Below are 24,288 nucleotides of genomic sequence, written 5' to 3' on the forward strand. Positions count from 1 at the left end.
TGATAGCGGTAGCGCCAGATAAATTACATAGCCTTTTTCTCCGCTCCCATAGGTGGCGGAAGAGTCTCCTGATTTCACATCAAGCCTTAGGGAGATTATCAGGAAGGAGGTGAAAGATTCCCTGAAATCCCTGTCCCGGGGGGAGTCTTCAAAAAGAAGAAGGGAGCCTAGCGCCTCAGAGTCGGAGTTGTCCGCTGGCCCTAGTAGGGAGAATGAGTCAGACGCCTCTGTCTCCTCAGCGTCCTCTTCGGAAGAGGAGTCTAACCGGTTCTGTTTCCCATTGGACCAAATGGACAAACTTATTAAGTCAGTTAGATCCACCATGGGGGTGGCTGATGAAAGGCCAGAACTCTCTACACAGGACCTAATGTTTGGCGGTCTAGACCCTAAAAAACGTAGGTCTTTTCCGCTCAATGACAAGGTCCAGAACCTCATCAAAAGGGAATGGAAAAAAACGGAGAAGAAAGGCTCTTTTCCACCTGCCTTTAAACGCAGATATCCCTTTGAGGACCCCATGGTGAATACATGGGATAAGGCGCCGAAATTGGACGCAGCGGTGTCTAAGGCGTCAAAAAAATCATCTATCCCCTTCGACGACATGGCTTCCCTAAAGGACCCTCTCGATAAGAAGGCTGACTCATTCCTTAAAGGGACATGGGAGATGTCGGCGGGTGCCCTGAGACCTGCTGTAGCGGCGACATGTGCAGCCAGATCGATGATGGTCTGGCTGGATCAGCTAGGGCCTAAGTTGGAAGGCGGTGTTTCCAGAGACTCTATGTTGAAATTCCTGCCAACAATTCAGAATGCCGCTGCCTTTCTCGCGGACGCATCTGCGGATTCGGCAAGAATGGCGGCTAGGGCGGCCGGACTATCAAACGCAGCACGCAGGGCCCTATGGCTGAAATGTTGGCCAGGTGACCTTCAATCCAGATCCCGTCTGTGCTCTATCCCATGCGAAGGGGAATACCTGTTTGGTCCAGTCCTAGACGAACTGCTGGAGAAAGCTGGAGACGAGAAGAAAAAGTTTCCCAATCTACCAGCTACCTCTTACAGGCGTCCCTTCACAGGGAAAAGATTCTTTCGGAGGAGACCAGCCAGAGACCAGAGCAGATGGGATGAGAAAAAGAAGAAAGGTACTGGATTTATGTTTGGAGGTGGAGGACGTCAGGAGCCATCCCGTGAGGTCAAAAAACCACCCCAATGACTAGTCGCCCCGGTGGGAGGTAGACTATCTGCCTTCTACCCGGCCTGGTCCAAAATCTCCAGTAGTGATTGGATTTTGGGGTTAATAGCTACGGGTCTGCGGCTAGAGTTCTCCTCCATCCCTCAGAACTTCTTCAGAGTTACCCCACTCAGGTCCTCTCCAGCAGAACAGGCGGCCCTGGAAGCAGAAGTTCACGACCTGCTCAGTAAGAATGTCCTGTCAGAGGTTCCGGAAGGAGAACAGGGTAGAGGATTCTACTCTCCTCTATTTCTAATAAGTAAACCTGATGGCTCCTTCAGAACAATTATTAACCTTAGGGCTCTTAATAATTTCCTGACCGTCCAATCATTTAAGATGGAAACTATTAACACCGCAATAAAGCTGCTGTTTAAAAACTGCTTTATGGTAGTATTGGATTTGAAGGACGCCTATTACCATATCCCCATTTATGCAGGTCACCAACGATACCTGAGGGTGGCGGTAAGGTTGGATGGGGTAATCAGACACTTCCAGTATAGGGCCCTCCCCTTTGGTATATCGGTCGCCCCTCGAGTGTTTACCAAAGTTATGGCGGAGGTTATGGCTCACTTGCATGAGTCCAACATTCTAATAATCCCCTACCTGGACGATCTCCTTATCGTAGGTAAAACGGCGGATCACTGTCTGGAACAGTTACATAAAGTGATGTCTGCTCTGGAGCGTCTGGGGTGGATGCTAAATGTCAAAAAATCACGCTTACAGCCCATGACGGTGCAGCGATTTTTAGGCCTGACCCTGGATTCCCAGGTTCAGGAATGCCGTTTGCCTCAAGAGAAAATTGATCGCCTGCACCTTCAGGTGCTGAATGCCTCTAAAAACCCCACCATGTCCCTTAGAAGAGCCATGTCTCTGTTGGGCTCTCTCTCGTCCTGTATTCCAGCGGTCCGATGGGCCCAGTATCATACGAGGATACTTCAGGGCGAGGTGCTGTTACAACAAAAAAGGTTGGGGGGATGTCTGGAGAGCCTGATAACCCTATCCCAAGACGCTATTATATCCCTCGGATGGTGGCTAGTCCAAGAGAACCTGTCCACAGGGGTCCCCTGGGAATATAATGTAACTCGTATAGTCACCTCGGACGCTAGCCCTTCTGGATGGGGGGCTCACATGGGGGATACATTGATCCAGGGGCTTTGGGATCAGGATCAGATAGAAATGTCTTCCAACCTAAAGGAGTTAACGGCTGTGGAACAGGCAGTTAAATCACTCCTTGTCTATCTACAGGGCCACCACGTGCGGGTATTCTCGGACAATCGGGTCGCCGTGGCATACATAAATCACCAAGGCGGGACTCGTTCCAAATCCCTAATGTGCGTAGCAGATCATCTATTCCATCTAGCAGAGCAACATCTTCTCTCATTGACGGCTCTTCACATAAGAGGGGCAGAAAACACTACAGCGGATTTCTTAAGCCGCAACACATTGAGGCAGGGGGAGTGGTCCCTGAACGACTCCATCTTCAACCTCATCGTGGAAAGATGGGGTCAACCAGAAATAGACCTGTTTGCCACAAAAGAAAACAGGAAAGTGGCACAATTCTGCTCTCTCAACCCCAGAGAAAATCCTCTGTCAGTAGACGCCCTCCTCATAGACTGGAACTTCAGGCTAGCCTACGCCTTTCCTCCCCTGTCTCTACTTCCTCTGGTGGTGAGGAAAATCAGGAAGGACAAAGCCACAGTGATAATAATTGCCCCCTTCTGGCCCAGAAGGACGTGGTTTCCATGCCTGAGGGCTATGTCGATATCCGACCCATGGGTCTTGCCAGACATCCCGAATCTCCTGTCCCAGGGCCCAGTCTACCATCCTCGGGCGGTTGGCCTTCATCTGACGGCGTGGATTTTGAGCGGGCGCTGTTAAAGGATAGGGGGTTCTCTCCGGGCCTCATTAACACTCTACTGAAGAGCAGAAAAATAATCACCACAAAGATTTATGTTAGGATCTGGAAGAGGTTCCTTCAAAACTCGGGGGTAATAGCTGGTCAGTCAATACCAATAGACCAGATTTTAGAATTCTTACAGAAAGGGTTAGATATGGGGTTATCCCCAAATACACTTAAAGTGCAGGTATCAGCCTTAGGGGCCCTCTTTGGCTGCAACATTGCTGAGAATCACTGGGTCAGCAGATTCATCAGAGCGACAAAACGGTCCAGGCCAATGGTGAAGAATAGGGTCATGCCATGGGACCTGAACCTAGTCCTCTCAGCCATGACAGAGGCCCCATTTGAGCCAATTGCATCAGCCTCTATTAAAAATGTATCACTTAAAGTAGCCTTCCTGGTGGCCCTAACATCGGCGCGTAGGATAGGCGACATCCAAGCATTATCCAGGGTTCCCCCTTACATGCAGCTTAGGGATGATAGAGTGATACTATCCCCTGATCCAGCATATCTTCCTAAAGTAGTGTCCAGGTTCCACAGAACACAGGAAATAGTTATTCCATCCTTCCTCCCCAATCCTACTAACGATAAGGAAAGGAAGCTACACACTTTAGATGTAAAAAGATGTATCCTGGAATATCTGGCAGTAACTGATCCCTGGAAGATAGATAACGCCCTATTCGTGTCCTATCAGGGTAGTAGGAAGGGTCACAGGGCATCAAAATCTACTTTAGCTAGATGGATCAGGGAGGCTATCTCGCTGGCATACATCTCAAAAGGCAAGCCGGCGCCTGAAGGTCTGAAAGCGCATTCCACTAGAGCTATGGCGGCTTCGTGGGCGGAAAGATTGGAGGTGTCGATCGACCAAATTTGTAAGGCTGCTACTTGGTCTTCTCCACACACATTCTATAACCATTATAGATTGAACTTGGGTGCCTCTTCTGACCTTTCGTTTGGTGTAAGGGTGCTGCAAGCTGTAGTCCCTCCCTAGTTAGTTACTCTCTGTAATTCTCTCCGTAGTGCTGTCATGGACGACCGATAAAGTCTTAGTTACTCACCGGTTAACGGTGTTTTTCGGAGTCCATGACAGCACCTGTACATACCCTCCCGTCTTCTTTAGTTCTGGGTGTACACCTCTTCCTTTATTTATATAATTCACGGGTAGTGAATAGTTAGTTATTTGTATCATTGTTTATTATGTATGCTATTAACCTTGGTGGTCCTCTTGTGCTCTGTAAACCAACTGATGCGTGGGAGAGGTGCCGCCCTTATGTATCTGTAGGTTTCCTGTTCCTGAAGGGCGGATCCCCTCTCTCCGTAGTGCTGTCATGGACTCCGAAAAACACCGTTAACCGGTGAGTAACTAAGACTATCTGATGGATAGTATCCATCATCTATGCACCCCATATCTATCTTTGCAAGTCTAACACCTAAAAATCTGTAATTTCTATTCTGCATTCTATTTCAGTACGTGTCACACAGACAGCACACATGTACATGATGATGGCACACACGGACAGCCAAAAGAAAACCACACGAATAGTAAAAATCATCTCATGCAAATTTTTTTTTTTTTTTTTTTTTTTTTAAGCAGATGTGTGAAGGGAGACTCAAATGTTTATTTTTCCACTTCCAGTAAGCAAAAAACAGATCCTTTCCAAATGGAAGAAAAACAGATGGCTATTTCATGGATCCGCTTCCCACGGACTTTGTTAAAATTAAAAAAACACAAAAAAAAAACAAAACACGGATCCAGCTGAAGTCCGTTTTTAAAAAATGAACAATAGTAGTAGTATCTGCACTTTGTTAACGGATTGCTGCTGGGTCCTTTCTAATGGATGACTGCTAGTGATGAGCGAATATACTCGTTACTCAAGATTTCTCGAGCATGCTCAGGGGTCCTCAGAGTATTTTTTTAGTGCTCGGAGATTTAGTTTTTATTGCCACAGCTGAATGATTTACATCTGTTAGCCACCTTGAATACATGTGTGGATTAGCTAGCAACCAGGCAACCCCCACATGTACTTATGCTGGCTAACAGATGTAAATCATTCAGCTGCGGCACAGAAAACTAAATCTCCGAGCACTAAAAAAATACTCTGAGGACCCCCGAGTGTGCTCGAGAAATCTCGAGTAACGAGTATATTCGCTCATCACTAATGACTTCTGGACATGTGAACATAGCTTTAAAGAAGACCTGTCACCAGATTATAAAAGTTATTGCTCATGTTATTCCTGCTGCTCCCAAGTATTTAGTTTTGTATTTTTCTAAATTCTGCCACATGGTTAGAGATCTGAGCCTTTTTGTTTAGGACCTCATTTTTATGGTCTTTACACAGGGGCAGTGCTCACAAGATTCTCGGGGGCATATTTGAAACATTACCCTGTGACCACATCCCCCTTGGAAAATACCATAGAAATTAGCACTAAACAAAATAGGCCCATATGTCCAAGACCGTATGGCAGATTTAAGAAAAACAAAAAAAGCAGAATATTCAAAGAGCAGAGGGAATAAATCAAGAGCAGACTGTCCACGTTTAATCTGGCGATAAGCCCTCTTTAAAGCAATACTATTTTCATTAAAAAAAATAAATAAATAAATAAAAATCAATAGCACACATGGAGATAAGTAACTTTGTAATACACCTCAGAGAGATTTGTTTTTTTTTCCTCTGCAACATTCTCAGCTCAGAGGTAAAATTTGAATTCAGATTTACGGAGATAGAGAAGTTTATTTATTTTTTTTTTTTTTCAAGAAATCAAGGTTCATCTGAGTAATAGAAAAAAAAAGGAAGGTAATACCCAATACTAACTAAGAAACATGTACTGTAAATTACCTCTTCAGAGAGGACTAGAACTCCTGTGTCAACCATTGGAAGTAGCAATGCCAATATCGTCCCATTAAAGGGAATCTGTCACCCCCTGGACAATACTGAGCTATTACCATGGGCATACAGGTAATAGAATGGTTAAACCAGTCTTGCCCGTATGCCTCATAGCCGCAGTGTAGATCTTAAGATTATGCAGAAGGTCAATGCAGACACTGCCCATAGGAGTGCAGACAGTGTTCGTGTAACCGTGCGCCTGCATAGCGCATGTGTAGGATTACAGCGCCGAACAGGTCAGCGTACATGGGAGTGGGGTGCCATTATAATGAAGAGAGGAGGCAGGGATTTCTTGCAGGCACCGCACGCCCCAGAACCTGGAAGAAATCATTTACATATAAAATTATTTAAGTTTCTCAAGATCTACACTGCGGCTATGAGGCATACAGGTAAAACTGGTTTAACCATTCTATTACCTGTATGCCCATAGTAATAGCTCAAAATCGTCCAGGGGGTGACAGATTCCCATTAACGAGCCTTGTTGCATGATTAGAATATAAGCCAAACCAGAATCTCTTAACTATTAGAAAACAGTGGGTAATGGAGATAATTCATTAGCCTCCATGGCTCCTGGGATTAGTCCTGCTAGGTCACAAGCTTGAAACTTTTTATACCGTAGATTTATTTAATTTAAAAAGACAGCAGCAAAATGGAAAACCGCATCTATTAAAAACAGCGATTATGGAGTTTGTTTTTTTTAATCACACGACAAAAAAAAAAAACCTAAACTTTAGTAAACACAAATTTGATTGCTAAATGTGGATAAGACTAAGACTATGTGCACAAGTTGCAGAATTGTCGCTGAAATTTCTGCAGCAATTCTGCGACTCCCTGCCGCGGGAAATACGCATGCAGAATTAGCATGCATATTCCCGCTAAACACTAGTGTTTTGCAAGCGTAACTAGCTTGCATTCTGTAGCATCGTTTGGAAAACTGATTGACAGGTTGGTCACACTTGTCAAACAGTGTTTGACAAGTGTGACCAACTTTTTACTATTGATGCGGCCTATGCAGCATTCTAATCGTCGTTTTCTAAAATCTGAATACATCCTGGGAGAATGAAGCTCTCAGACTTCTGCTGTTTGTACTAAAATCCATGCAGAAATGGAATTTTAGTTTGTGGCAAATACGCTGTTGATCTAGTCATACATTTGCGTCCAAATCAGCAAGTGTTACACGCGGGTTATGCCATGGATTTTATTGCCACAGATTTCACCGTATGCCTTATAAGTGACATGTCCATGATGAACACCACAAAGAGAATGTGAATGCCTGTATCACATTCTTTAAGTGTGGAAAATATTTGCAATGTGTAGATGAAATTTGTGAAATACATGCATTACACTGCGGATATGCCTGCGGAAAATCTGCAACTTATCAATGTACACCAGAAAAACGGTGATCAGACAGGTGTCCGTCTGCTCTACACATAGTATTTGGCACTGAAGGAAACAACCAAGAGACTGTATGGCTTGTAAGGAAGAGGATTGGGGTCCTCCACTCAGATCAAAGGTCTTTGTCCATCTAGTATTCAGTCATTATCCTGCAGTGGATAAACAAAAAGGTTCTGGCTGGAATATCCTTAAGAGGATCTGTTACCAAGTTAAAAGGGACCAGTTTTGCCCTTATGTCATTTTTGTCGCTCATGTGAGTATTCCATTTTTTTTTTCTTAAGAAATGGCCAGTACAGTTCCAGAGATACTGAACTTTTTATTTAGTGCTAATTTTTGTCTTTATTATAAAAGGATAATAGTACAATGCAAACTAAAAACAAGACCCCGAGAATCCTGTGAGCCATGCCCCCTTGGAAAGATCAGTGGTATACCCCTTGACGAAGCTGCAAGCGAAACGCGTGTTGGGGACAGGGCAGTGTGGCTGTGTACATTATGGCACACGGTTTTTATTGATCAATATTGATCTTTATTGGGAGGCCTTTTGATATTTTCTGCTTTTAGCAACAGCTTGTGACCAAGGGTTTTAATGATGCACTATGCTATGCTTTAATACTTAGGCACTTTTACATGCCCTGAAATGTTACTTGAGTCTGTCACCGCCTTGTGTAAAGTATGATGCAATGTTTTGGCTATTTGCAGTCTTTATCCATATAAATACATCTACACTTCCTATTTAAAGTGGTATTTGTGATAAGCAATGTTCCTTTTAACCACACTGCCTTTTAATGTGACTTTTTTTTTGGGGGGGCTCTTTTTATGGGATTTCTTTGTCTGTCTAGTTGCTTGAAATAATAAAGATTGATTGTTAAAGAGAAATATTTTTGGTACATATTCGTTATTTTTCTAGTTGGCGGTAATGGTTTGGATAGGATATAATTTTATGAAGGTACCAGAATTGTAAGTACCTTTGATACAAAAAAGCAAATACTGTACCACCACATAAGCAGGGGTCACGCTAAAGAACACTATTGGACAGATCATAAAAATAAAAGGTAGCACTAAAAAAAAAGTCCTATTTGTCTGAAACAGTTTGGAAGATTTTTTTTTTTTTTTTTTAAATACAGCGGAGATAGAATATGAGCAAAACATGGCTTCTTTTGATTTGGTGACAGGGCCTCTTAAAGTCTTTGTTCAGACATCAGTATTTGAAAGGGACACATCCATTAGCACTGCACAGATGAGGTTTTAAAAAAACAATCCACAAAAAGATGCAGAAAATTGGAGCAAAAATGTGAACATGTCAATGTTTTTAGCAGCTTTAGCACCAAGTAAGCAGCAATATCCAATAGAAATTGCAGCAACACCAGATGAGAAGGCCAATGTCGGAGAAAGTAGTTGTATTAGTGATGCTGTGAAATGAAGCATACATGAGAATAATAAGCACACATCGGCTTACAGTAATCTTATACTACTGGGTGTGAATATTAAAATCTGTTATAGTAGGGGGATGGGCTCTGGAATACCATGTAGGGGGTGTTGTCATAGCTGCCAAATTCTATGGGGGTGCAAAATCTGAAGGAAATGCCTGTCTGGCAAGCTGGACGAGTAAACACTGGACTGCACAGTCGGAGCTGCAGGTTCCTCAGCGAGGCATGGTAGTCCAGAAGAGTTCATCATAGGCTGCTGCACTTTGAATAGGCAGCGGCGTGATGACAAAAAAAACACTATGAAGAGAGTTTAGTGATCTCCATTACGCTCCGGATTATAAGACGAACCCCAAATTTTGAGGACAAAAATAGGAAAAACTTTTTTTTTTTTTTTTTTTTTTTAATAAAATGGTGGTGCTTCTTATCCATGAATCTTATTGCTTACCGGGAGGGTGGTGGCTGCGGTTAAGCGGTGTCCTAGGGTCACTGCTGGAGGAGACAGGAGTGGGGTGATGCAGGCTGGGATGAGGAGGTGCTCCGATGTCCGATGCTGCGCTGCGTCCGGCACTGCTGCTGCGCCGCGCCTGGCTGCGGGGGGGCTCCGCTAACATTTTGTGAAATGCCAGAGCCCCTGCAGTTCCGTGGTTTCCTGTGCGATGGACTCTGGGAAAATGGCCGCCAGGGGTGGCGCATGCACAGATGGAGATCTTGGTACCAAGATCTTAGGAGATGAGATCTCAGGTATCCGCTCCTCTCCCGCTGTACCCGTGTTATGGCCTAAATAAAGGAATGTTTTACCGGATGGTGAGTGTCACTTTTTTTTTTTTTTAGTGTAAATGTTAAATGTGGTTTAAGGACACTGGGGCTCAGAAAGGAGGACGACATTTGAACGGACAGAATTTTTTTTTTTTTGGAGGGGCGAGGACCATTTTGCTTTTCCAGAGCCTTTGTACTAACAGCAACGTGAAAGCCCTCTATATTTCCATTAACAGATGGCGGACCTGAGTGGGAACTTGCTTTTCTGTGGATTGAGTTGAAGCTTTTATTGGGAACATTTTACATAACATTTGGGATCACATTTATCCGGCGCTCTACGCTGACCACTTTCCATCTGAATCTCCTAGTGACGTGTTGCAGATGAAATCCCCGAGGGATCCATTCACTATATTGCAGCAGCAGAGTTACTCTGTTCAGTGGTGTCCTATTCAGAAGTGCACAAAACTGGTCGACTGCGCTTTTATGCATGCCTAAAAAGATGGACATTGCCGGATCACAGGCCAGATGGCATCCACAGGGTCTCCATCTGCTTCATTATAAGGAATCTTCCACTGAGGGTTCCATCTGAATCACGTATTTCAGAAATTTACACGGAAACCCCAGTGTAAGCACTCAGAGCAGGATAAATTTGAGCAAAACCTTACTGCGATCTTTGGGAGACAGAATGAACAAATCAACAGCAGGTGAAGAATTGGTTTTATTTTTTTATGCTGTTCCTGGTGCGGCATAAGTAATTAAACGACTATTCTTAAAGTCAGAGCGATTGCAGCGATACCAGATTTATCTCATTTTTTTATGTTTGGCTGCTGTCACTCACTAAAAGACGCTTATGCTGAGAGCTATAATTTTTCCATATTTCAGGTGACAGTCAAGTGAGGGCTTGTTTTTTGCAGGACGAGTTGACGTTTTTATTGGTACCATGTTCGGGCACATTATTTTTTTGGTTTTTAAATTGCTTTATATTCAGATTTTTCAGAGGCAGAATGAACGAAAACCAGCGATTCTAGAATTGCTTTTTGGAGGATTTCTATGCCGTTTCATGTGTGGTACATTTGATAAGTCAGCTTTATTCTTCGGGTCAGTGCGATTACAGCAATACCACTTTTACATTGTTTTTTATGTTTTGGCGTTTTTACACAAAAACTATTTTATAGATAAAACAATTTTTGCATCGCTTTATTCTGAGACCTGTAACTTTATATTTCCGCTGATAGAGCTGTATGGCAGATGACGTTTTCAGCAATAGCATTCTATTTACATTCGTCTTTTTTAATGCGGTTTATGCCACTTTGTGTCTGGTGGTAAGATGAAATAGCATTGTTTTTGCCTTTTTACGGTGTTGACTGAAGGAGTCAACTAGTGTGACAGTTTTATAGGTTGGGTAGGTCCAGACGCAGCAATTTCAAATGTGTACTTTAGTTTATTTTCTTTTTTACATAAAAATGTATATTCAATAAAGGAATTTAGCACTCCAAAATATGATGCAGAGAACGCAAAAATTTAAATGACGTTTTAGCTCAAAGGCCTTCCTCAGAACTACAAAAAAAAAAAAAAAAAAAAATTACAATATTTATAAAGGAAAATTATTAAATAAATAATTGTAGTCTACATAAGGCTACTTTCACACTAGCGTTAACTGCAATACGTCGCAATGCGTCGTTTTGCCGAAAAAACGCATCCTGCAAAAGTGCTTGCAGGATGCGTTTTTTCTGCATTGACTAACATTCGCAAAACATTTGCGACGCATTGACACGTCGCAACCGTCGTGCGACGGTTGCGCAGTGTTGTGGCGGACCATCGGCCGCAAAAAACGCTACATGTAATGTTTTTTGCTGCCGACGGTCCGCTTTTTCCGACCGCGCATGAGCGGCCGGAACTCCGCCCCCACCTCCCCGCACCTCACAATGGGGCAGCGGATGCGCTGGAAAAATGCATCCACTGCCCACGTTGCGCGGCGCAGAGAACGCTAGCGTCGGTAACCTTGGCCCGACGCACTGCGACGGGCCGGGCCCGACGCTAGTGTGAAAGTAGCCTAAGGCAGCATAAAGTTAAAACAGAAAAAATATCAGAGCATTAGGCTATGTGCGCACGTAAAGTATTTGCTTGCAGAAATTTCTGCAAGGTTTCTGCATCTCTTGGCAGCAAAAGCGCAATTTTTGTTGTGTTTTTTTGCTGCGGTTTTGTATGCGTCTTTGTGCTAAATAAAGATATTAAAAAAAAAAAATTGATGTAATTTCTTGGTTCAACACCGCATTTTTCAGTCTGATGCAGTAGCATCAGAGTAATGGGATTATGGCTTGGTGTCAGGAGCCATCATTGACACCAAGCCTTAAGGTACCGTTACACTAAACGACTTACCAACGATCACGACCAGCGATACGACCTGGCCGTTGTGTGGTCGCTGGGGAGCTGTCACACAGACAGCTCTCTCCAGCGACCAACGATCAGGGGAACGACTTCGGCATCGTTGAAACTGTCTTCAACGGTGCCGAAGTCCCCCTGCAGCACCCGGGTAACCAGGGTAAACATCGGGTTACTAAGCGCAGGGCCGCGCTTAGTAACCCAATATTTACCCTGGTTACCATTGTAAAAGTTAAAAAAAAAAAAAACAGTACATACTCACATTCTGATGTCTGTCACGTCCCCCGGTGTCCACAGGGTTACGCGCTGCTGTTCAGAGCTTCCTGCACTGAATGTGTCAGCGCCGGCAGTAAAGCAGAGCACAGCGGCGAAATTCACCGGAGTTCATCAGCTCCGATGCTCTCCCTTACGGCACCACTGCTGCGTGAGAAAGCTCTCACACAGTGGTGGTGCCGTAAGTGAAAACACCGGAGCTGATCAGCTGATTAACTCTGGTGAACTCTCTCACGGCAGCTCAGTGATACACTGGGGGGAGTAATTACCTCCTGTCAGTTTATTGCCAGTGGCTGATGTGACTACATGTGAGATCGCCTTGGGACACTCAGGATTACGTGGAGTACGGCAGACATGAGAGTATATGGTGGTTTATTATTTTTTATAATATTCTAGCAGACATGGGCATCGGGGAATGGGCGTTTGGCGAGTATAATGTGTTTTTTATTTTTATTTGAATATGTAATTATTTTACATGTTGTGTTTAACATTGTCAGCAGACGTAGGCTGATGGGAGGAGTAGTCTCATCAGCTCATACCTGCGGTAAGCATTTTACCGCGGGTCATCGTATCTCTGTGGGGTCACGCTGTCAACTGACATGACCCCACAGCGCTCTGACCGTCAGTCTTACTAGCGGTAGCGTTATCGCGGGTCACAGTCACAGCTGAAGAGTAACACTGACATCTGACAGCATGACTCTGCAGCTCTCTGACCAACGGTAGCATTACCATGGGTCACAGTCACCACTGTGGGTCAGTTATAGCTGGGGGGGTGTCACATGGACATCTGACAGCGTGACCTCGCAGCGCTTTGACCGTCGTTTCTACCGGCGGTAGAGTTACCGCCGATAAGAATCACCATGCCGGTATTTCCCACACTGTCATCTGTGCCATGGGAAGCCAGTAAAACCGCAAACAAACTCAACAAATCCACAAACATTTTTATACCTGCGTTCTGCTGCAGATTTGACTGAGTCAATATAAGTCAATGTATGGAAAACGCTACAGAAATGCACGAAGAATTGACATGCTGCAGAAAAAAAACCAACTGCAAATACTCAAAGGAAATTTACTGATCATGAGCACAACACTTCAGGATTGTAACTGAGTTACCCTGAATAAGGATTCCAGTGTTTTTGACCCATTTCCGTGCAGGAGAACAGCAGCAAAAATGTTTCACCGTGTGCACATAGCCTTATAAAGCTGGAATCAAGAAAAAGTGCATTCGAAGTACCGTATTTTTCGGATTATAAAATACTTTTCCCCAAAAAATTTAGGGGGAAAATGGGGGTGCGTCTTATAATGCGGATATACCTTACCAGCCGCGGTGAAGCGGGGTCCCAGGGTCGCTGCTGGAGGAGGCAAGAGTGAAAGCTTGCCGCAGGCTGGGATGAGGGGGGTGTTCAGATGTGCAGAGCGCCGCTGTGGGTGTTCGGTGGTGCGGGGGCTCTTCCGACATTTTGTGAAAGTCCAGAGCCACCGCACTTACATGGCTTCCTATGTGGTGGACTCCGGAAAATGCTTGTTGAGGGTGGTGCATGCACAAATGGAGATCTCAGGCACCAAGATCTCGGGAGATGAGATCTCAGGGCTGAGTCCACCGACCGCATAGTAAACCATGTAAGTGCGGGGGCTCTGGGCTTTCACAAAATGTCGGCAGAGCCCCCACACCACCAAAAACCCACAGCGGCGCACATATAAACACCCTCTCATCCCAGCCTGCAGCTGCGCTCCACTCTTACCTCCTCGAGCAGCGACCCTGGGACCCCGCTTTATCGCAGCCACCACCCCCGGTAAGCAGTAAGACGCATGGATCATAAGAAGGACCACCATTTTATTAAAAAAAGGTTTTTTTTTCCCTATTTATCTCCTCAAAATTTAGGATGTGTCTTATAATCCGCAAAATACGGCATTCGGGACAGAATACACCAGTACAATTGAATATCTAGAGATTATATTCATATAGAATTAGACAACAGAGAGAAAATATACACCATGATGTCTACCAGGGTGCTGTTATCAATGAATGTAACCAGGAAGGCCTTTGGGCCAAAACGTCAATTAATTTTTTGCAACACTGTGTGAAATAAATGTACTTGCATCATACTGTGGAGTGCCAAATTCCTTTATTGAATTTATTGGAGTGGATGCCTACTTGTGCACCTAATCATTGTAGTGTGTGCTGCCGAGCCTTTCTACATATAGAATTATGTATAGAATCCAAATTGGGGGGAACAGCAGAAGAACCCTTACTAACAAGCCCTAAAATCATACTTTTATTGGTATTTAATGAGGGAGGTATTTAGACATTTATGTCGCTACATTGCCTAAATCATTCTAATCGTATATAGAGGCGTTAGCCAAGATTATCGAAAGGTGGCGCTTCTATTGGCGAGATAGGACAAACTATTAGAACAGCACAAGTCCCCCAACATGCTTCACCACATCCAGAATATGCACTTATGGGTATTCCTTAGCCCCTCTATGGGACTTTAACTGCTTTACACCTCCAGTGCTGCACTGACCGAGGCCTCCTGGATGTCGTCATGATGACGTTGGGTCACCATGGCAACGATCGGACCCCAGCGATGACATTGGGGGGGGCGCTGATAGGAATAGAGAGGGAGCTCAGTCCCTCTACCTACCTTCTATATCGATCACAGCATTAGGGGGACGGCGCAGGCACCGCTGTTGACAGCGAGAGCTGGGCGTTAGCTGATAACCTGGTGACGATGGAGAGTGATCGCCATGACGTATGGATACGTCTAATGTCGCGAAGGGGTTAAGTTAACGGGGAGGGGATACAGATGAACGCGATTAACAAATCTATTATAATTTATGGTGGTAAAATTACAACAGAAATGAATTCCTTCCCCTCTCAGGTAGTGGTGTGCGGCAGCTGAAACGCGTGCCACGTCCATTAGGGGGCGCACTCCGCAATGTACTCGGTGCAGCTTACTGTACTATGGAGGCCAGAAAAATGTCACACAAAGAAAGTAAAAAAAACAAACAACAACAACAACAATTTAATAACATTTTATGATGCATTTCAGCAAAAATGAGAAAATAACTACGGATAAGGGGCTCAATGGCGGCCTGGTGGAAGGGGCTCCAGCAGCATAAACACATACACCTCGGAGGACACAGCCCAGGCAGCCTGCTCTGGCGCTCTTACCTTGCCCTCCAGCTCTCTTACCTTGCCCTCCAGCTCCCTCTCCAGGGCCCGGAAGTCATTATTCCAGACCAGCACATGCAGGGGGTAGTGGGCCGGCCGCTCCTCTCCGGCACTCATCCTACAGCACAGGCTGCGCTCTGGGCCCGGGCGCTGGATCTCCCCCTCGGGTGGGTCGGGCCGTCCTGCGGACACCGGGCTCTCCAACACAACTTTTCAAAACAGGGAAGTGCCGGGAGGCTCACAAGTGACAGCTGCAGGGGGGGACACAAAAACAGGCCATCACTCCACAGTCACCGAGCCGGCGCAGGCGCACAGCGCGCACGTAGCGGCATGCTGAGCCGCTCACACATGAGAGCGCCACACCCCAGCGTCACTCGCCTACATCAGCCGGCATTCTAGCGCAGCAGCTGGACACCCCTGCTGGGAGGTGCTGCAGATGGTGCGGTCCATGGGATGGACGCGGCCATTGTCAGAGTGCGGGGAGGAGTTGTCCCGAGTTTCCGTAGATGACGAAGGCCGGCTCTGGGCGCGACCACTAATGTTTACGTTACGAAGAGCCGGAGTCATACCCATGAGCTGTAGCTACATACCTAGTAGTGGCGTGTCCCTAGGCAGCACATAGCCGACACTGGCTGGATACAGTGCGATGGCAGTTACATGATGCACCTGGGCATGCTGAAGAAAAGACACATGCGGAAGTAGGAGAAACCTTTTGCGTTCCAAATTTTGCGTTTCACGCCTCTCTGTGCCCGCGCTGCTGTACGTGCGGCCGCTGTTTGTGGGCGGGGCAATGGTGACATATTGCAGTTCTATCGCTGAACGCTCATTCGCTGGATTGTAGTGAGGCCACGCCTACACCGTCTTTGGCCTCAGGTGATTGGCTGGAGCAGGCTTGTTACTCACACCTCAATGTGATGATCAGGGGCTGGCTGGCACGTGACGTTTCAGCCTGGGGGGCAGTCAGTAGTCACAAGGCAGTGGCCCTCCAGTTGCGGTGGCCCTCATTTTCCCTGCTTATCTATGGCCATTGCATTAAAGGCTATGTGCACACGTCAGGATTTCTGGCAGAAATTTTCCCGACAAAAACCGGACATTTCTGCCAGAAATCCGCATGCGTTTTTACCGCGTTTTTTGTGCGTTTTTCCCAATGCATAGAATAGCGGGAAAACGCGAAAAAAACGCAAAATTAATGAACATGCTGCTTTTTTTTTTACCGCGATGCGTTTTTTCCACGGAAAAAAACGCACCAGGTGCACAAAACATGCAGAATGCATTCTAAATGATAGGATGCATAATGTATGCGTTTTTAATGAGTTTTTATAGCGTTTTTATCGCGAAAAAAAAAGCGAAAAAACCTGAACGTGTGCACATACCCTAAAGCAGCAGAGATAACAGGCTTTAAAAACAGGCTAGATATGGGAACAGTAAGGAGCTTGCTGCATAGATATGGAAGCAGGACCAACCTTATATCACCCATCCTCTGGAATTCAGTGCCCCAGCACGTCCGGTTATCCACTACTTTTGGATCCTTCAAAAGAAACCTGAAAACCCATCTCTTCAAAGAAGCTTACAGCCTGTAAAGACTACACGGCCACCTCAACACCACTGGAGCTACTGCAACCCTTGACCTACTGTCTCCTTCCCCATAATCCTGTAGATTGTAAGCCCGCAAGGGCAGGGTCCTCTTCCCGCTGTACCAGTCTGTCATTGTTAGTTTTGTTTACTGTAAGTGATATTTGTATTTTGATGTAACCCCTTCTCATGTACAGCACCATGGAATTAATGGTGCTATATAAATAAACAATAATAAATAATTACTCCAGAGATATGGTAGCAGAATAGAGTTTACCCCAGAGATATGGGAGCAGAACCGAGCTTACTCCAGAGATATGGGAGCAGAACCGAGCTTACTCCAGAGATATGGGAGCAGAACCGAGCTTACTACAGGGATATGGGAGCAGAACCGAGCTTACTACAGGGATATGGGAGCAGAACCGAGATTACTCCAGAGATATGGGAGCAGAACCGAGCTTACTACAGGGATATGGGAGCAGAACCGAGCTTACTACACCTGGTGGTGGAGTCGGCATACTCTTGTCCCCACAATGCACGTTCCAGGTTATACCCCCAGTTCCATCACTCTCATTCCCTTCGTTTGAGGTCCACACCATCAGGCTCTTCCGTCCCCTCTCCCTCAGAGTAGCGGTCATATACCGGCCCCCAGGCTCAACCACCCACTTCCTGGACCATTTCTCTGCCTGGCTGCCGCACTTCATGTCCCCAGAACTCCCAACCCTTATCCTGGGAGACTTCAACATTCCCATTAACAGCCCCACTTCCACATCTGCATCCCAGCTTCTATCACTAACCACTTCTCTAGGCCTCTCACAGCTCTCAACCTCTGAAACACATAAAGACGGTAACACCCTGGACCTGGTCTTTGTCCGGCTCTGTTCAATCTCCTACCTAGATAACTCACCACTTCCCCTCTCTGACCACAACATTCTATCCTTCACACTCACAACTCCTCGCCCAGCACAGCACTCTAGCACTCTCCTACCTACCACACATTCAGAAATCTACATGCCATTTACCCTCATACACTTTCAGACTCCCTACACTCATCATTGTCCCCAATCTCTTCTTTTTCCTGTCCTGATCTGGCCGTACATCACTACAACGACACTCTTAGAAGCACCCTTGACCAAGTAGCTCCCCTCACCCTCAGAACCTCCAAACACAGAGTGAAACAGCCCTGGCTCACATTGCAAACCCGATTTCTCCAGCGATGCTCTAGGAGTGCTGAACGCTTATGGAGGAAAACTCGCACACCAGAAGACTTCATACACTTCAAATTTATGTTAAGGACCTATAACTCTGCCCTTCACCTCCCCAAACAGACCTACTTCACCACCCTGATCTCCTCACTATCCAGCAACCCCAAGAAACTTTTTGACACCTTTCACTCCCTCCTCAGGACAAAAGCACAAGACCTTATCACAGACATTTGTGCTGATGACCTGGCTTCCCACTTTATAGAGAAAATAGACAATATCCGTCAAGAAATCCGCTCCCAGACACCAAGTGCAATGACTTCCATCCCTCCCTGCATCTCCCCTGGCTCACTGTCCACATTCGATCCCATCACAGAAGAAGAAGTCTCCAAGCTCCTCTTCTCGTCCGACTACATGCACCACCGACCCCATTCCCTCACACCTCCTCCAGTCTCTTTCTCTCTCCAGTCGTCACAACTCGCCTAACTACAATCTTTAATCTCTCCCTCTCTGGCATTTTCCCCTCCTCCTTCAAACACTCTATCATTACTCCATTACTAAAAAAAAGACCCACCCTCGACCCATCCTGCACAAACAACTACAGACCGGTCTCCAATCTCCCCTTCATCTCAAAACTCTTGGAGCGCCTGATCTACTCCTGCCTTACCCGTTACCTCTCCACCCATTCCCTCCTAGACCCTTCACAGTCCAGTTTCCGCCCCCTACATTCGACTGAAACTGCACTCATCAAGGTGACCAATGACCTTCTGACAGCAAAATGTAACGGTGACCACTCTCTGCTCATTCTTCTCGACCTTTCTGCAGCTTTCGACACTGTTGACCACCCTCTTCTACTCTCTAGGCTCCAGTCTCTAGGCATTAAGGACACTGCTCTCTCCTGGTTCTCCTACCTTTCTGACCGCTCCTTCAGTGTTCTGTTCTCTGGCTCCACTTCATCTCCTCTTCCTCTCAGTGTTGGGGTACCTCAGGGCTCAGTCCTTGGCCCCCTTCTCTTCTCCCTCTATACAGCCCCAATTGGACAGACCATCAGCAGATTTGGCTTTCAGTACCATCTTTATGCTGATGACACACAACTATACACGTCATTCCCTGACCTTACCCCCGCTGTACTACAGAACGCCACTGACTGTCTGTCTGCAGTCTCCAACATCATGTCCGCTCTCTATCTGAAACTCAACCTCTCCAAAACTGAACTTCTTCTGCTCCCGCCTTCTACTAACCTCCCTAAATCTGACATTTCCCTCTCCGTGGGTGGCACCAAAATAACACCCCGGCAGCAGGCGCGTTGTCTGGGTGTTATGTTTGACTCCAATCTCTCCTTCACCTCCCACATACAATCTCTTGCCCGCTCGTGCCGCTTACACCTAAAGAACATCTCTAGAATCCGCCCTTTTCTCACCATGGAGACAACAAAACCCTCACTGTCGCCCTAATCCACTCCCGCCTGGACTACTGCAATGCTCTATTAGTTGGCCTCCCCCTTACTCGACTTTCCCCTCTCCAGTCCATCCTTAATGCAGCAGCCTGGGTTGTCCATCTGGCTAATCGATACTCAGATGCATCCGCTCTTCGCCAGTCATTACACTGGCTGCCCATTCATTACAGGATACAATTCAAAGTTCTTGTTCTCACCCACAAAAGCTCTCCACAGTGCGGCACCCCCTTACATTTCCTCCCTTATTTCTGTCTATCGGCCTAGCCGACCGCTGCGCTCTGCAAACGACTTTCGACTAACCTCTGCACTAATCCGTACCTCCCACTCCCGACTCCAAGACTTCTCCCGTGCTGCGCCAATCCTCTGGAATGCTCTACCCCAAGATATTACAACCATCCACAACTTGCATAGTTTTAGGCGCTCGCTCAAAACACATTTGTTCAGAGCGGCCTACCACGTGATCAAAGTCATTTTATGTTTGTGTGTTTGTAGCCCATTCACTATGTCCATCTACCCCCCACCCCCTGAAGATGGCGGGACCATCATTGTAAATACATCATTGTAAATACACACCTGTACTTTGTATCTCCCCCACCTCATTGTAGATTGTAAGCTCTCACGAGCAGGGTCGTCTTATTTTGCTTTATTATTGTATTGTTAACGTTGTTACCTATGACTGTTGTGTTTGAAACTGTTAAACTGTAAAGCGCTGCGGAATATGTTGGCGCTATATAAAGATTATTATTATTATTATTACTACAGAGATATGGGAGCAGAACAGAGCTTACTCCAGAAATATGGGAGCAGAATCAAGCTTACTCTGGAGATATGGCAGCAGAACAGAGCTTACTACAGAGATATGGGAGCAGAACAGATCTTACTACAGAGATATGGGAGCAGAACTGAGCTTACTCCAGAGATATGGGAGCAGAATCAAGCTTACTCCAGAGATATGGGAGCAGAACTGAGCTTACTCCAGAGACATGGGAGCAGAACTGAGCTTACTCCAGAGATATGGGAGCAGAACTGAGCTTACTCCAGAGATATGGGAGCAGAACTGAGCTTACACCAGAGATATGGGAGCAAAACAGAGCTTACCACAGAAATATGGGAGCAGAACAGAGCTTACCACAGGGATATGGGAGCAGAACAGAGCTCACTCCAGAGATATGGGAGCAGAGCAGAGCTTACTACAGGGATATGGGAGCAGAACCGAGCTTACTACAGAGATATGGGCACAGAACAGAGCTTATTCCAGAGATGTGGGAGCAGAACAGAGCTTACTCCAGAAATATGGGAGCAGAACGGAGCTTACTCCAGAGATATTGGAGCAGAATCGAGCTTTCTCCAGAGATATGGGAGCAGAACCGAGCTTACTACAGAGATATGGGAGCAGAATCAAGCTTACTCCAGAGATATGGGAGCAGAACCAAGCTTACTACAGAGATATGGGAGCAGAATCAAGCTTACTCTGGAGATATGGTAGCAGAACAGAGCTTACTACAGAGATATGGGAGCAGAACGGAGCTTACTCCAGAGATATTGGAGCAGAATCGAGCTTTCTCCAGAGATATGGGAGCAGAACCGAGCTTACTACAGAGATATGGGAGCAGAATCAAGCTTACTCCAGAGATATGGGAGCAGAACCAAGCTTACTACAGAGATATGGGAGCAGAATCAAGCTTACTCCAGAGATATGGGAGCAGAACTGAGCTTACTCCAGAGATATGGGAGCAGAATCAAGCTTACTCCAGAGATATGGGAGCAGAACTGAGCTTACTCCAGAGATATGGGAGCAGAACTGAGCTTACTCCAGAGATATGGGAGCAGAACTGAGCTTACTCCAGAGATATGGGAGCAGAACAGAGTTTAATACAGAGAAAAGGGAGCAGGACTGAGCTAACTACAGAGATAAGGGAGCAGAATCAAGCTTATTACTGAGATATGGGAGCAGAACCAAGCTTACTTCAAAGATATGGGAGCAGAACCGAGCTTACTACAGAGATATGGATCAGAAAGGAGAATACTCCAGAGATATGGGAGCAGAACGGAGCTCACTCCAGCGATACGGGGGCAGAACAGAGCTTACTCCAGAGATATGGGAGCAGAACCGAGCTTACTCCAGAGATACTGGAGCAGAACCGAGCTTACTCCAGAGATATGGGAGCAGAACCGAGCTTACTTCAGAGATATGGGAGCAGAACCGAGCTTATTCCAGAGATATGGGAGCAGAACCGAGCTTACTCCAGAGATATGGGAGCAGAACCGAGTTTACTACAGAGAAAAGGGAGCAGGACTGAGCTAACTACAGAGATAAGGGAGCAGAATCAAGCTTACTTCAAAGATATGGGAGCAGAACCGAGCTTACTACAGAGATATGGATCAGAAAGGAGAATACTCCAGAGATATGGGAGCAAAACGGAGCTTACTACAGAGATATGGGCACAGAACCAAGCTTACTACAGAGCTATGGGAGCAGAACCAGATTAGTACAAAGATAAGGAAGCAGAACCGAGCTTACTACAGAGCTATGGGAGCAGAACCACATTAGTACAAAGATAAGGAAGCAGAACCGAGCTTACTACAGAGAAAAGGGAGCAGAACCGAGCTTACACCAGAAATATGGGAGCAGAACAGAGCTTACCACAGAGATATGGGAGAAGAACCGAGTTTACAATAGAGATATGGGATATACTGTATAAACAGTAAATATAGTGCGATGGTCCCAGCTGCCCATATATAAGGTATGATGGCTCCAGTTCTCCCCACATATCTATTATGATGGCCCCAGTTCTCCACCTCATATCTAGTATGATGGCCCCCAGGTACGGACTGGGGCTGAAATTCAGCCCTGGCATTTGAACTCACACAGGCCCATGCTGTCCCTGTCCCCAAGCATTAGATGGGATATATTACTAATATTTCCCTGGATAGAGGGAAAACAAGATTTACTACAAGACCAATATGTCTAATGATACCGATGGCCTGGTGGGGTAAAGGAGTCAGTGACTTTGAGCTCCGTCACAACTCTCAACAGTATGGGTGTCCTGATAACACAGATTTTGTTAACAATGCAGCAGCAAGGCAGCCCACAACTAGACAGGCCCTTCTGGCATTTGCCAGAATTGCCAAATGGCCAGTCCGGCCCTGATGGCCCCAGTAAAAAGGTGCCCCTTCCCTTCCGAGCTCTGCCGTGCGCCCAAACTGTAGTTTATCAGCGTACTCAGGACAAATTGGACAATAACTTTTGGGGTCCAATTTCTCCTGTTACCCATGGGAAAATACAAAATTGTGGGCTAAAAAATCATTTTTGTGAAAAAAAAATAAAAATTTATTTTCACGGCTCTGCGTTATAAACTTTAGTGAAGCACTTGGGGGTTCAAAGTGCTCACCACACATCTAGATAAGTTCCTTAGGGGGTCTACTTTCCAAAATGGTGTAACTTTTGGGGGGTTCCACTGTTTAGGCACACCAGGGGCTCTCCAAACGAGACATGGCGTCAAATGGCGTTCCTTCCCTTCTGAGCTCTGCCATGCGCCCAAACAGTGGTTTACCCCCACATATGGGGTATCAGCGTACTCAGGACCAGTTGTACAACAACGTTTGGGGTCCAATTTCTCCTGTTACCCTTGGTAAAATAAATAATTTGGGGTGAAAATCATTTTTGTGAAAAAAATAAGATTTTTCATTTTTACTACTCTACATTATAAACTTATGTTACATAGTTACATAGTTATTAAGGTTGAAGGAAGACTTTAAGTCCATCTAGTTCAACCCATAGCCTAACCTAACATGCCCTAACATGTTGATCCAGAGGAAGGCAAATTATGTAAAGCACTTGGGAGTTCAAAGTGCTCACCACACCTCTAGATAAGTTCCTTAGGGGGTCTACTTTTCAAAATGGTGTCACTTGTGGGTGGTTTCAATGTTTAGGCACATCAGGGGCTCTCCAAACGCGGCATGGTGTCCTATCTCAATTCCAGTCAATTTTGCATTGAAAAGTCAAACGGCGCTCCTTCCCTTCCGAGCTCTTCCATGCGCCCAAACAGTGGTTTACCCCCACATATGGGGTATCGGCGTACTCAGGACAAATTGCACAACAACTTTTGGGGTCCAATTTCTCCTGTTACCCTTGGTAAAATAAAACTAATTGGATCAGAAGTAAATTTTTTGTGAAAAAAGGTTAAATGTTCATTTTTTTTAAACATTCCAAAAATTCCTGTGAAACACCTGAAGGGTTAATAAACTTCTTGAATGTGGTTTTCAGCACCTTGAGGGGTGCAGTTTTTAGAATGGTGTCACACTTCGGTATTTTCTATCATATAGACGCTGTTGTGAATTCCGTTCTCGGACTCCCTCCTGTGGTCATGAATGGTACTTTGGTTGGTTCTGCTCTTGGACTCCCTCTGGTGGCTTCGAGCGGAACTGCTGGTCACTGAGGTTGGCTTTATCAGCTGCTCTCGTTTATTGCTATGCTGCTTCCCTATTTAACTCCACTCAGATCGTTACTTCATGTCAGCTGTCAATGTTCAGTATTGGTTCAGATCTCTCTTGGACTTCTCTGAGGACCTGTCTACTCCAGCAGAAGCTAAGTCTTCGCTAGTTCATTTGTTGTTACTGCTTCCTGAATATATTTCTTAGTATTG

At 45.8% G+C, this 24,288-nt stretch overlaps 1 protein-coding gene across 3 annotated transcripts in view; it reads right to left on the minus strand.

Moving 5' to 3' along the window:
• Positions 1–16,183, minus strand: part of ANKRD13A (ankyrin repeat domain 13A) — an 81,497-nt gene extending 65,314 nt beyond the window's left edge. Inside the window, exons 1-2 of one of the 3 annotated variants that reach the window (XM_077295574.1) lie at positions 16,003–16,183; positions 15,434–15,663 (exon numbers count right to left, since the gene is read on the minus strand). In XM_077295574.1, the coding sequence (XP_077151689.1) occupies positions 15,434–15,529 (96 nt within the window). In that variant the 5' untranslated portion in view covers positions 15,530–15,663; positions 16,003–16,183. The other 2 variants (XM_077295585.1, XM_077295592.1) reach the window with 2 other exon arrangements.
• Positions 16,184–24,288: the final 8,105 nt, after the last annotated feature.

Source organism: Ranitomeya variabilis, chromosome 1 (genome assembly GCF_051348905.1).
Source record: "Ranitomeya variabilis isolate aRanVar5 chromosome 1, aRanVar5.hap1, whole genome shotgun sequence".
Lineage (NCBI taxonomy): Eukaryota > Metazoa > Chordata > Amphibia > Anura > Dendrobatidae > Ranitomeya > Ranitomeya variabilis.